The sequence below is a fragment of the Gopherus flavomarginatus genome, chromosome 4 (assembly GCF_025201925.1).
Source record: "Gopherus flavomarginatus isolate rGopFla2 chromosome 4, rGopFla2.mat.asm, whole genome shotgun sequence".
Taxonomy (NCBI): Eukaryota; Metazoa; Chordata; order Testudines; family Testudinidae; genus Gopherus; species Gopherus flavomarginatus.
In genome coordinates, this window is record NC_066620.1 from 5,902,035 (window position 1) to 5,915,350 (window position 13,316).

Consider the following 13,316-nt stretch of genomic DNA (forward strand, 5'->3'; position numbering starts at 1 on the left):
ATTTATTGTTTTGTCTATTTTGATTGTAGGATCCTTGGCTCAGGTCCAGTGTTGTACATCTGTAAAATGCCTCAAATTATGTGATCTAGTAATAATGTATATTCCCAACTCAAGTAACTGAGGTCTGCTCTATGTTACAGAGTTAGGATGACATACTATGTCATTCCTAACTATGGAAGTGTCCACTTATATTTGGTTCCTGCCAACATAACTGCCCCACTATGTTGACTTAATAACTCCACCTCCATGAGTGGAGTAGAGTCAAGTTTGACGTAGTTACGATGAGGCAGTGTCAGTGTAGATACAGTGCTGCTTACTGGCTTTCAGACGTCAGCCCAATATGCCCCACACTGACAGTGTAATCGATACAAGCGCTCCTAGTGAGGACGCACACCATCGTTACAAGAAGCAAATTGTAGACATGCACAAACTATGTAATTACTGCAGCAGCTGTATGCCAACATAAGCTACGTTGACTTAGTTTTGTAGTGTAGACGTGGCCAAAAGTAAAAATTAACAGGTACCTCACGTCTCTGACCTAGCAACCACGTACCAAGCTGAGAAACACTGGGGCCTTCAATTTGCAAAAGTGATTTGGGATACTTAACTTGAGACACCTTCAGGGCCAGGTTTTTAAAGTGTTCCACACTTTCTGAAAGTCAGAGCACTTGAACATGACTTGAGATGGGCCCCCAAAAATGAAGGCTCCCAAAACCACTAGTCACAGTCAGAAAATGGCCCTGTGTGTGAGCTCATTCAGCAGACAATGCAAGGACAGTGGGGGTGATGTTTGCAGCCTCGTTTTACCTTCATCCTATGAAAAATGTGTCTCATTGCAATGGATGTCATCTGCCTCCTACAGGAGTTTAGTTGGATTCCCTAGACTATAGGAACATTGATGACACCACAAATTAATTCCCTCGCTGCTCACTGATGCCTTGTAGTGACTTAAGCATTGGAGGTAGGTTCCCTGTCTTGAGCTATGGAGGGTCAAAGCAAGGAATTTCTGATACTATACTGCAGCAAAGACCCGAATTCTGGAATTTAGAGGCTCTTCTGGAAGACACTATAAAGCCAAAATCTGACAGTTGTGCTGGGTACATCATTTGAGATCTCTCTCAAAGAACTACTGCTTTCTGTCCCCTGTAATGAAATGGGCTCACAATGCCATTCTGGATCGTAAGGACAAGTTTAGTAGGTCATGACAACCTGGCAGTTTAGGATTCCCAGGATCAGGGGTGTGGAGAGAGAGAGTTTCCAGCCAAACATATCCAACTTTGGATTCCTTGTCCCCATAAATAGATGCCACTTCCCCAGTTTTCACTTTCTCACTTGCAACCAAGACCACAGGCAAGCTGATGTTTGGGACTTGGTGTAGTGAATCTGGTTTCCTAGAAACTAAGGCAACATGGCTGTAATCCTCTATATAAATCAATGGTATGCCTCCATCTTGAATACTGTGTGCAGATGTGGTCGCCCCATTTCAAAGAAGATATATTGGAATTGGAAAAAGGTTCAGAAAAGGGCAACAAAAATTATAACGGGTATGGAATGGCTTCCGTATGAGGAGAGAGTAATAAGACTGGGAGTTTTCAGCATGGAAAAGAGACAACTAAGGGGAGATATGATTGAGGTCTATAAAATCATGACTGGTGTAGAGAAAGTAGATAAGGAAGTGTTGTTTACTACTTCTCATAACACAAGAACTAGGGGTCACCAAATGAAATTAATAGGCAGCAGGTTTAAAACAAATAAAAGGAAGTATTTCTTCACATAGCACACAGTCAATCCGTGGAACTCCTTGTTGGAGGATGTTGTGAAGGCCAAGACCATAATAGGGTTCAAAAAAGAACTAGATAAATGCATGGAGGATAGGTCCATCAATGGCTATTAGCCAGCGTGGGCAAGAATGGTGTCCCCAGCCTTTGTTTGACAGAAGCTGGGAATGAGCAATGGGATAGATTACTTGATTATTACCTGTTCAGTCCCTCTGGGGCACCTGGTATTGACCACTGTCGGAAGACAGGGTACTGAGCTAGATGGACCTTTGGTCTGACCCAGCAGGACCATTCTTATGTTCTCTTTGGCCAGTTCCAGCAGGCTCTTGTTGATAAATGGGGTTTATTTCTCTCTCTGAGAGCTCCACAAACAATGTACAAGACTTCCTGAGAAAATCCCCTGACTGACTCTCCCACACTACTGCCAACCAGCCCACCATTTCCTGGAAGGTCCTGGTGTCCCTCAGAGGAAATGTGGAAGTGGTTAAGACAGCCTTTTCTGAGGATGAGATAGAAATGTCTGTCTCACTAGTTCTCCTCCTCTGAGAAAGAGAGAGTCCGGCTCCATATCAGCCAGAACAACTGATCCACAGTACTCAGCTGGAGGAGGCCAAGGGATATCCAATAGGAGCTTTCACTTTCTTTGTCGAAGACTTCCTGAGGATTGCAGGGAGGAGAAGGGAGTGAAGGATGTAAATGACCAGTCTGATAGGCCAGGATCCAAAGAGGCCTTTCTGTGGACCCCTAAGCTCCAGGGAATCTGAACTCACAGAGTCTGGATGGATACAACAGCAGGATCCTTGTAAGAGCATCTTTTTCCTACCACACAACCTCTTGAAATTGCTGGTTCCATAAGAGGTGCTTTCCATCCAACGAACCCAAATCCTCTAAGTCTGGTGCAATTGTTTTGGCAGCTTTACAGCAGGATGACCCTTAACAGGCACAGATTTTTGCATCAGGCTCCTGTACCAAGGGACGTTTTAGCAACCACACTATTAATGCCTGGGGATCCCTTTTCAGGGGGAACCTCCCAAGCTGATGTATACCTAAAGCCATGTACAAGAGCAGGTTTGGGAGCAAATTTTCCGGTGCTTGTAGGAGAAGACCTTGTGGCCATTGTCGTTCCCAAGGCAGAAAAGACTCTATTGTGCTTGAATGAAGTGGGACAAGAGTGTGCCTCAAAGTCGGTGGTTTCACTGAGGCCCACTACCTACAGCAAGGCCCATGACAGCCTAAATCATTTCTCAAAATTGATTAAACAGACCAAAAAAGTAAAATATTAAAACTGAAACCTTTCTGCCTGAGCTGAACTCTAACAGCACAACTATTTAGCAAGCCATTGACATTTGGACTTGCACAGTGGAAACTGAGTGAGATTGGTTCTGTGGCTTCTCTGGCTGGCAGAGGGAGACAAAAGTTGCACCAATCCGAATTAAAAACATTTTCTAAATCAATTCAGTTAAAGCGAGGCAACTCCCTATTGTTGACACCCTTCTTTCAGTTTACAGCAGGCTTATAATAACTTAGCTTAGCATAGCATAGCCGCATACCCAAAAAAATTGATTAAACCAGTGTAACTTGTATGTGTAGACAAGGTCTCGGGCTATAGAAGGTTTCAATTGAAGGAACTGGTGCACACCCGTAATTACCAGCTATTGCTCAGAAACTTTCCATGGCCATGTGGCTAGGCACATATAATGGCAGAGCCCTGGTCTACAGCTTGTTGATAGACTAAGGATGTGGCATGGCTCTTTGACCATGCAGACAGTATCTGGACTAATAGGCAGTGTGATTTCATAGTTTCCAATGCTGCTTGCCCTTAGGATGTCTTCAGTCTTCTTTTCCTATGAGCTTGCCATTGCTTTGGTTCCTTAGCCATTTGCAATGGGTACAATGAGGTACAATAAACCACCCACTTCCTCAGTGACTCTCAACCTGAGGATGCTGCTGAGCATCAGTAATTCCACCAAAGGAATTAAATATATATTTGCTCCTGAGCAAATCTAATCTCAGAACAAAATGAGCCCAAGCAAAACTGTCCATAGGCTCAAATTCTTTTTTGGAGAGGGAGGCAGCCAGACATCATTTCTCCATTGCTATCCAGATAAACATGCCTGGCTACTGCTTACCTCAGGTTTGCTCAGAGGATTTAGGGTACCCTGCAGTGCCCACTGAAGTCAATACAAAGGCTCCCATTGGCTTCAACAAGCTTTGGAGCAGGGCCTTAGCCCTAAATGCACAATAAAAAAAATTACTTTCCCTGAAGCCATTGGTATATTACAGTTGTGAGGGATCTGCACTATGTTACAAGCAAGGCTTGAGTTTTCCTTACCAGTAAAGAATTCTCCCAGGTTTCATGTCAAATCTTTGCTAGAAGTCACCCCCCTCCAGCTAGTTTGGTAACTGCATGAAACCAATTTCAAGCAGAAGATACTGGAGAGGGGAGTAGGTGATTTTCACACGTTCAGAGTTAAGTATTTCAAGCTAATTACAAATCACACACACACACACACACACTCTCATGTGCAAATACTATGTTGTGCTTTGGGAATTCAGCCTCTGAAGGATGGTGGTGCTTTCTGTTCCGCATAGCCCAACTAGGACTGGCCTCGATCGATCAAACTCAGCCTTGGTGTTAATGTTCATGATCATGAGGAAGCTGAATGCAACAGGCGGTAGCTGAGTCTGGAGAGCCTAGGACTTGGCAAAAATCCCCAGCACTGGCTTTCGGGTTCTTTCCCAGTCCCATGGTGTTACACAGCAGGCAACTTTTGCGCTAGTACGAGGGGAAAGGCAGCAGGCTGAGTTTTGTCCTTTCCCCGCTCCCGGTCGCCAGCAGCAGCCCAGCGCTGATTCGGCTCAGCTTGCGTCCCTTGCAATTAGGCCCACTTGTGGTCCTGTTTTTATGCCACCAGGTCATCTTTGTAGGGGGCTTGTTGTCCTTATTCACTCGCTGCTGCTGCTTGCAGAAATGGTATCTAAGGCTTAACTGCACCCGCCCTCCATGCTAGGTCTGCTGTGCTGTGGTTTAGTTGCGTAACACATTATAACTCGGCACCCAATGGAAGGGGCCAGTCCAGGTGCGTCCATATTCCTTACTCATTTGCTACCTTACCTGCAATGCGCTCTAGTACCGCATCCTGGACACCGGCTTCCCACGCGGTGCTGGGAACCTTTGTGCCCCGCTAGCCCCGTCTCAGTCAGCCCTGGGAGTACGTGTGCTATCTAGGCTGCGCTGCACCATGGCTAGGCTGTGAATGCAGCTCCCCTGGATGGTGGGGCTCAGAGCGGGCGCCTTTGCCCTTTGCGGGTGATGCTATTTTCTCCGTGCTTCGCTCCTGGGTGTTTGAGTCCTCGGGGGGCTCGCTAGGTTAATGCACAGCGGGCGAGCCGCGGGTTCGCCTGTGATGCGCACTGGGCTGCAGGAGAAACGCAGCTAAAAGGGCCAGCCCTGCTGAGCTTCCTGCCAGGTTACGGGCAGGCTCTCTGCTGCTGGCATGGGGGAAATAATACACGTGAGATTTACCCTGAGAGTGTCGCCAGCGTCATTTCCTGCGGTTTCTGTTCGCCTCCAGCCCCTTCAGCCTAGTGGCTTCAATGTGATGGGCAGGGCATGTGCCTCGCCCCCCGAGCGGCGAGACTAAGCCGTGCTTTGGCGTGACCTCTCTCACCTGGGGCCCCAAAGCCGAAGTGTGAACGTTTCTGCCATGGGGCTAGCCCCCGGCACTGGTGAAATGAAAGTTGAGATGCCTGAAGGCTGGAGCGCTCACTTTCACCTTCACGAGCCATGTGCCAGCGCTGATCATTACAGCCGGTTTGATTTTATTAAAAACAACGGTAGCTCTGCTGTGTCTGCGGTCTGGGGCTGGAGCTAACGTATTGGTCGCTTCTGGCCCAGGCCATGAGGCAGCCCTCGGTGAGGCACGGTCAATTAGCAAGGGAAAGGGGATTAGCCAGCCTGACCTCAGCTTTAGCCCTTCCCCTTTGGAACACATTGGGTTACAGTAATCTGCTTTCTGGTAACTTTACCAAACGATGGACAAACTCCTCTGGTCTCCCACGCCGCGCGCGCAAAGCAATCACGAGTGAGAGGATGGTGGGTTTAAAGCTGAAGGAGCAGGTGTAAATAGACTGCCTAGGCTTTAGCCTTCCAAGGAGGGCTGTGAAAATGACCCCCCGAGTGATACTGTATATACCGTATAGGGCTCTGGTAGCTCTTCCTTCTTTTAAGCTTAAATGGATACATTATTCTTCATTAAAGAAAAGCAGGAAGGCTTTGATTAATGAGAAATATGAGAGGCGAGAGGATGTGTAATTGAATTTGAAAATATTTTATTTGAATAGTAAATAGTTATACAGTTGAAACAGTTCTATTGAAGCATTCTATAAATAGCTAACAGTTAAGAAAATAATGTGTGTAGAAAAGAGATTGCATCTAAAAGTAAGAGCTGTCGGTTGCACAAGAGCTGTCTGCGCCCTTGGAGCAGGATAAAATGGTCAAGACTGTGTGTTATTCTAGGTAGAAAAGTTAAAACCTTTTAGCAGATCCCTTTAGAACAAGATCTTCTAAAATGCACAGTGAAATGGCGGGGGGGGGAAAGCGCATCAAAATATTCACGTTCAAATAATATCAATCTTCATAATTAATATAAATAAATAAAGAATAAATAACAATTACTCAAATCAACATATACATATAGTCAGCTCGTGATTCTACCTCGCTAGGGACAAACAACCGAAAAAAAGAAAGTTGGCAGGTAATATTTAAGGCAGTTTCTACAGCATTTTCTGGAGACCATCAACAGTAGAGTCAAGGCATTTGTGGCTATACTAAAGAAAACAAAACGAAGCAGTTTTATTTGTTCACATAAAAGAGAGGTGGGGTGTAAAGCCAGCTTCCAGCAGTTCACAAGCCATAATAAAGCTAATCATGTGGTAAATTCAATTTACAGCCTGTGAAATATAAAGGCATTATTCTTCGAGATTGACTTAAAAAAAAATAAAACCACCAACCAACCCAACCCCTAGGCTACGCACACAGAGAGATGTGGCCAGAGGAAAACCAGAGAGACTTCCTAAGGGGACCTTGATCTCGCTAGCGATCAAAAAGGGGCTGCTTTTCAGAGACTGAACTACAGGAGCAAGGACGGAGGAATCACCACCAAGGAGACACTGGCACAAGTGGATTTTATGATTACTCCCTCCTCCCCCACCCCCTTTGTTTTCATCTATAAATAAACCAGGCGCTGGAGGAGGAGTGGGGTGCGGGGGGCTCAGCAGCCGGGGGCCTGGAGAGCTCGGCTCTGCAGGGCGAAGCCGGTCCGAGGCAGCGGCCAGGCTGCAGCCCGGGGGGCAGGAGGGAGCGAAGGCACGGCTTAGCAGGCGGGGCGCACGGGCAGCTGCAGCAGGATGACCTGCCGGTTCTCCGAGGGGTGGCACTTGTTGATGTGGCGGGTGAGACCGGGCGAGCTGTAGAAGGTGGCCGGGCAGTACTTGCAGGGGAAGACCTGCGCCGAGTGCAGCAGGCGCAGGTGCCGCTCCTGGCCGCCCTTGCTGGGGAAGGTTTCCCCGCACACCGGGCACAGGTGGCACTCGCTAGCGGTCGGCGCGCCGGGGCCGGGGCTGGGGCTTTCCTCCGAGCCGGTCCGCTCCGGACCGGGCCCCGGCTCGTGGCCCAGCAGGTGCTTGCGGAGGTAGGCCTGGCGGCGGAACCGGCGGGCGCAGGTGGGGCACTCGTACAGCCCCTCCTCGGAGCCGGACTCCGAGCCGCCGCCGCCGCTGCCGGGGCTGGGCGTGTCCCGTTCGCTGCTGCTGCCTCCGGCCTCCTTGGGCTGCAGCTGCTCCTCGGGCGCCTTGGCGGGCGGCGGCGGGGCGCTGGGGGCCGGCCGCGGCTTGTGCCAGCGGCGGTGCGAGGCCAGGTTGGCCGGGCAGCTGAAGACCTTGTCGCACTCGGGGCAGCGGTACTCCACGCGCACGATGCGCGAGCACTTGTGCTGCGCCAGGGCGAAGGGGTCGGCGTACTCCTCCTTGCACAGCTGGCAGATGAACTCGCCCAGCGGCCGCGGGCCCGGCCCGCCCGCTCCCCGCGCCCGGGGCGGCTCCACCGGCCCCTCCTTGATCTTCAGCCCTAGCACCGGCGACGTGGTCACCTCGTCCTCGAAGTTCAGCTTGCGGATGGCTTTGGCTTTCTTAGCGGCCGGGGGCTTGTGCTTGCCGGGCTCCGAGCCGGCGGGGGGCCGCTTGGGCTGGGGGCGGGCGGAGGCGGGCAGCAGGGCGGACAGGCTGCGGGTGCCGGCGCTCGTCTGGCCGCTGCAGAGAGTGGCGCTCTGGGTGCTGCAGTGGGTGTCACTGTGGGTGCTGCTGGGCACGCCCTGGGCGCTGCAGTGGGTGCCGCTCTGGGGCCCTTGGGTGCTGCAGTGGGTGTCTCTGTGGGGGCCGCTCTGGGTGCTGCGCTGGGGCCCGCTGGTCTCCGCGGGGCTGGAGGAGGAGGAGGCCCACAGTTTGAGCTCGGCCGGGGCGAAGAGCAGCGGGTCCATGGTGCTGGGCACCGCCGGGGTCGGGAAGGACTCTGCGGAGACCGGCGAGCCCAGGTTGAAGCTGCGCTCCAAGGATTTCTTCTCGTGCTCCTTGCTGACTGGCCGGGTGGGGCTGTACAGCGCCTGACACACGGCCTCGGGGGTGCCGAACTGCACGGGCTTGTGGGGCGGCAGCGGCGGCGGCTCCCGGGGCGCGGTGGGGGCCGCCGGATCGGGGCCGGCGGAGGGGAGGGGTGGAGAGCAGAGCTGCTGGCGGCCGGCGAACAGCAGCAGCTCGGGCTCGCCCTCCTGGCCGCAGCGGACCCGGTAGGAGATCGGCGTGGCCCTCCGGTTCCTTTTCACCAGGAACCCTCGGGGCATCTTTGGCGGCTGGGCCGGCAGGGAAGGCACTTGGGGCGGCGGAAGAGGCGTGGATCCGCAGCAAAAGGCTTGTGTGTCTGGCTCCAGCCGGCTGCCTCACTCAGGCTTTGCTGCCTACTTCTGCCATCCAGTCCGGGCTCAGCAGCAGAGGGACAAACCCCCGACGTGCCGCTGCTGGTCCCCCTTTGCACTTGTTGTCTGGTGGGCGCCCCGCAAATGGGTCCTGTCTGCCCCTGCCCGGATCGCTGCACTCTTTTTAAGTGGAGAGGATGCCATTGTTCGAGCCTCCTGCTCCATCCCCGAGCCAATCAGCGCTTCCTGCGGCTCCTATGGATTGGAGGAGTGTGGGAGGGTGCAGGCTCGCAGAAAGGGGCAGGGACAGTGGGGTCGCTTGCTAGGTACAGCAGATGTACCTGAGGGGTTTCTCTCGTTCGCTTTCCTTTCTCTTCTCCCTCCCCCCTCCTTTTCCCCCCATTTACTTCTAGCCCCTCCCGGCTAAAGGCACACGCCTGGCCCCTCCTCTTTTCACGGTCTGATGGTTTTGTATAGGAAGGCACACGTGCCTGGCCTTTGTGTGTCTCCTCCGGGGGGCACAGATCTGCCAAATGGAAATGTCCATCAGCATGACAATGAGCAGCATCTCAAATCGGGGGGATTACCCGCGGTTCTGGAGCAAAATAGCAACAAAGGAGAAGAATAGTCAGAAATATGTCAGGAGGGTTCAATATGCAAACTGGAGACGGCGGGGAGGAGGGGGACAGAGAAAGAAAATGTCGATTCTGAATTGCTTAAAAGCTCCCACCCCATCAGGAAATGCTGAAATGGTGCTGGGATGGGGGAAGGGAGTAATTGCAAACAAAACATTTTAGGAGATTGCCACTGGAGTCTGAAAATCGGGACGTTAAATATGCTGGTAAGGAAGAGTCTTCAGGAAGTGATGGGAAGCCATTTCGAGGAGAAACATACATGTTGGTATTTTGATTTTTCGAGGAGAAACATACATGTTGGTATTTTGATAAGCAGCGGATACTTTAAGGGTTTAAAAGCTGGTTATTCTAGTCTGAAGCGCTCATAAAATCCGGCACTACCTTGTCCAGAATCTCTTCGAAAACTTCTGACCTTAAATAATCAGCAAAGCAAATTGTTGATTTGTTGTATTTTGGAGCTGAAGAGATTGGGCGCTGGTGAGGGGGCTGACTTTTTGGGGGAGGGGGAGCTTTAATTACAAAAGAAAAAAACTTTTGTTAAATTACTGAAAACACAATTGCTCATTCCGGTAAATGAAGCCTCCACCACTTAGTACAGTGTGTTAACCTCAGTCTTATTTATTAAAATTATAACGCATTTCTAGCGTATCACATATATATAATTTGTTCTTCAGCCGGACAAACTTCTTTTACATGATCCTTTGCGGCCTCATGCATTTTAATTCAGTTGGTGCATTTTGTCTGCTGTTTGACATCAGATGCTAAATCAAGGGGTCTAATCAAGTAGCTAAAAAATAAAGAAAGGGTCTGTCTGTCTCTGCACAGTAGCTTCCCAAAGCCTCACCCCCTTCACCTTTGTGAAGGAAATTAACCTCTTTCTATTGAATGCGACCCGCGGCCAATCTGGACGAGAAAGAGACGCGTGCTGCGGGGCTGGGGCGGGGGGAAGAGAAATCTGTCCAAGACAAGGCAGCGGCCGCAACAGCACAAGACGCTCCCCCCATCCCCCTCCGCCAGCAAAAGTCATAAGAGCGAAAAAACAAACAAAACCCCAATACCCCGCCTCCCTCCCCGCTACATTTGGGACGCAAAAGGCGTTAAAGCCTGTCTCTAGATTGCTCAAGGAAAAGCGTGGACCAAAGTCTCAGGCAATAATACCTGTTACATGGCGATGGGCTAAAACCTTCCCAGAGCTGCTTGTCCTTTAATCTCGTCTAGAGAAAGGTGCAGGAGAGGGATGAAACAAAGTGCAATGATTTCCCCCCAGCCTTAGAAAGAAAAAAATCGAAAGCCAGCCAGACCTCTCAGGCTTCCCGTGTGATTCTTGTGTCTGCTCCTTATCGAAGGGACTGTATGAGCCCCCCTCTCCCTCCAGTGCCCCAACGCTGAAGTTTGTTAGCTGATCTACACGGTGGTTTTTTTTGTTTGTAGGTTACTTATTGCCCTTAGGTACGCAGGGCCAGGGTTGGGCATGAACCACCAAAATGAACGGTCTGATGTTGAGGGTGCTGAACGCTTGTGCCAATGCTTTAGTATCACGGCAATAAAGTTAAGTGAAGCACGTGCCTGTCTGCAAGATTGGGAATTTAAGGTAGCGGTGAGCTAATGATAATGAAAGCTAGACCCTAGTGTAATAATTCATATGTTGCCTGCCATTCGTTATCGGGCAAATAGTCAGTTAATGACAGACCATTGGGAAAAAAAAGAGAAAAATGTTTATGTGCCCACAGCTCTCTTCCCCTTCCCCACCACATCAGTCTCATACTGGAGCTAATCAAACCATTCTGTCTCCTGCCTATATTGCAAACATCCAGAAATGCCTGCTAATCCAAATGCAACTGATGTTATTGACTAATCCCGATTTATATTGCTTCTATAACGACAGAGATGAAGCGGTACTAACGCCCACCCTCCCATTACTTTCTCCAATTTTTATTACGCTGTAGGTTCCAGCTTGACAAGTTTTGTAGTTGCTCAGACTCTTCTCCTGCCCTATATATGTGAGGAATATAGGCACTCTTTTTTCATTAAAAAATTATACGATAGGTAAGTCAAAATACGTAACCTTAAAAAGCTGAATGCAAAAGAAAAAAACCCGACAAAAACCCGCCGCAGCACAGCGAATTCAAACAGTGCTATGAATTAACCAAAGGGAATCTATTGAAACCTATTGAGATACTTAGATTCAAAGGATCCGTTCTTTTTGTTGTTCTGCTAGTCCCAGCCAGCTGAGAGGAAAAAAACCCAAACCTTCCTTGCTTCCAGTCGTGTACGGTAAAGATTAATTGAAACTTGAAAGGTACAAGTATGCTAAACTAATTTTCACAACAACAGAGTGGAAAAAATGTCGGGGAGGGGGAAGACACCCGTGTTCAAAAGCAGGTGCAGCAGTGTGCATCATCTGACAGTTGGAGCTGCTGCTGGGCTATGCAGGCTCTTTGCTGCTTCTCGCACTGCAGCCATGGATCACCCTCCAAAACCGCATGCGTTTAACCCTCAAGCCTTTTAGACTGGGGAGTCTTCGGGGCAAGGACTGGGCCCTCCTTCGCATTTGGACAGCTCTTACAGGAGCAAGCTGCGGGCACTACTGCAATCTGCATGAAGCAGCACAACGTACTAGTAATAATGACTTTAGCACCGATCTGGGGAAAGGCGCTGTCCAGGCAGTTGTAATAAACAGATCCTTTAAAAAAATCAAATAGTATCAGTGCCTGAAATTCAAGACGCGACTGTTATTTTTGAAGCGTTTGAGCAGAATGACTGAGTCCTTCTGAAACTATAAAGCAGCATCTACTCCATCCCTATTTAACTCTTTGTCTTCAGCAGAAAACTTCCACGTTTCCCCCAGGGGATTCCCAGCTGAGTCCACCCCGCCCCCTTCCCTTACAAACCACTTTGTTTGCGCCAAGTTCCCTTCACAAGCAAGATGAGACCAACGGCATATGTGGGAATTTGCACAGGGAATATTTCATAGCTCCTCAGGCCAGGAAAGACCGCTGTCATCTTCCAGTCTGACCTCCTGTGTGACACAGGCCATAGGCCTTCTCTGAATGAATTCCTGTTTGAAACAGAGCCCAGCTTTGACAAAGAGATCCACTCTTGAGTCACTTCAGCGCCACCTTTTACAACTTTTTTTTTGAAGCGAATAAGGCATGTTGTGTTTTTTTTTGCTCCGTTTCATTTGTATTTTGCCAAGCTGGAAAATCAGTGGCAGCAAAGCTCAGTTGCCTTTTGGCGAGGCTTGCTGGGGAGACGCGTTTCTACACGATCCCCTTATTATCCTGTTCTGTGACGAGCCATTGAGGGGGGGGGGGGCGCACAGACAGTTTGGGCCAAGGAGTTTGCTATTTTGAATGTTCCTGCGAGCGCATCGGAGCGAACAGTTTGTCAATCCCTAAGCTTTACTGATTTGCCTACTTTACTCAAGATTTTAAGCATTCCTCCGTGTATCAGCCGAAAGGCGCACAGCGATTTTGACTACTCCACACAGCACCGGCGTAATGTGTTGGGCGGAACAAACCAGAACTGGGCTGAAGTGTGACATGCAAAGAGCAAAGCCCTGCCTCCGAATAGATTTTTTTTTTAAATCTACCTTTCCCCCTTTCTGGTGTAAGTATCAAGTGGCTTACAGCTTTTTACTTACACCCACACCTACACCCCCTTTTCAGACAGTTTCGTCAGATTCACAAACCTCATTTTTGTACATATCAAGTTGACTAGAGATTGTTTTACACACACACACACTCTCTCTCTCTCTCTTAGGTTGCAATAAGAAAGGTTCATCAGGTTCCTAACCCCCATTGTTGCATGACGCATAAACAATTGCTAGGTTGCTATTGCTAGGTTGCTACTGTTTGACCCGGGGCTCAGGAGCGAGCGCAGCGCGTTTGCAGGAATTAGCGATTGTTGTGTCTGTCTGCGGGCCACGCGAGAGA

General features: G+C 49.8%; 1 protein-coding gene across 1 annotated transcript; it reads right to left on the reverse strand.

Annotated features, from left to right (window-relative positions):
* Positions 1–6,093: 6,093 nt before the first annotated feature.
* On the reverse strand, positions 6,094–8,936 carry INSM1 (INSM transcriptional repressor 1). The gene has a single exon (XM_050951299.1). It carries the CDS (start codon positions 8,672–8,674, stop codon positions 7,154–7,156), a length of 1,521 nt encoding a protein of 506 aa, XP_050807256.1. The 5' UTR covers positions 8,675–8,936; the 3' UTR covers positions 6,094–7,153.
* Between the last annotated feature and the right edge of the window lie 4,380 nt (positions 8,937–13,316).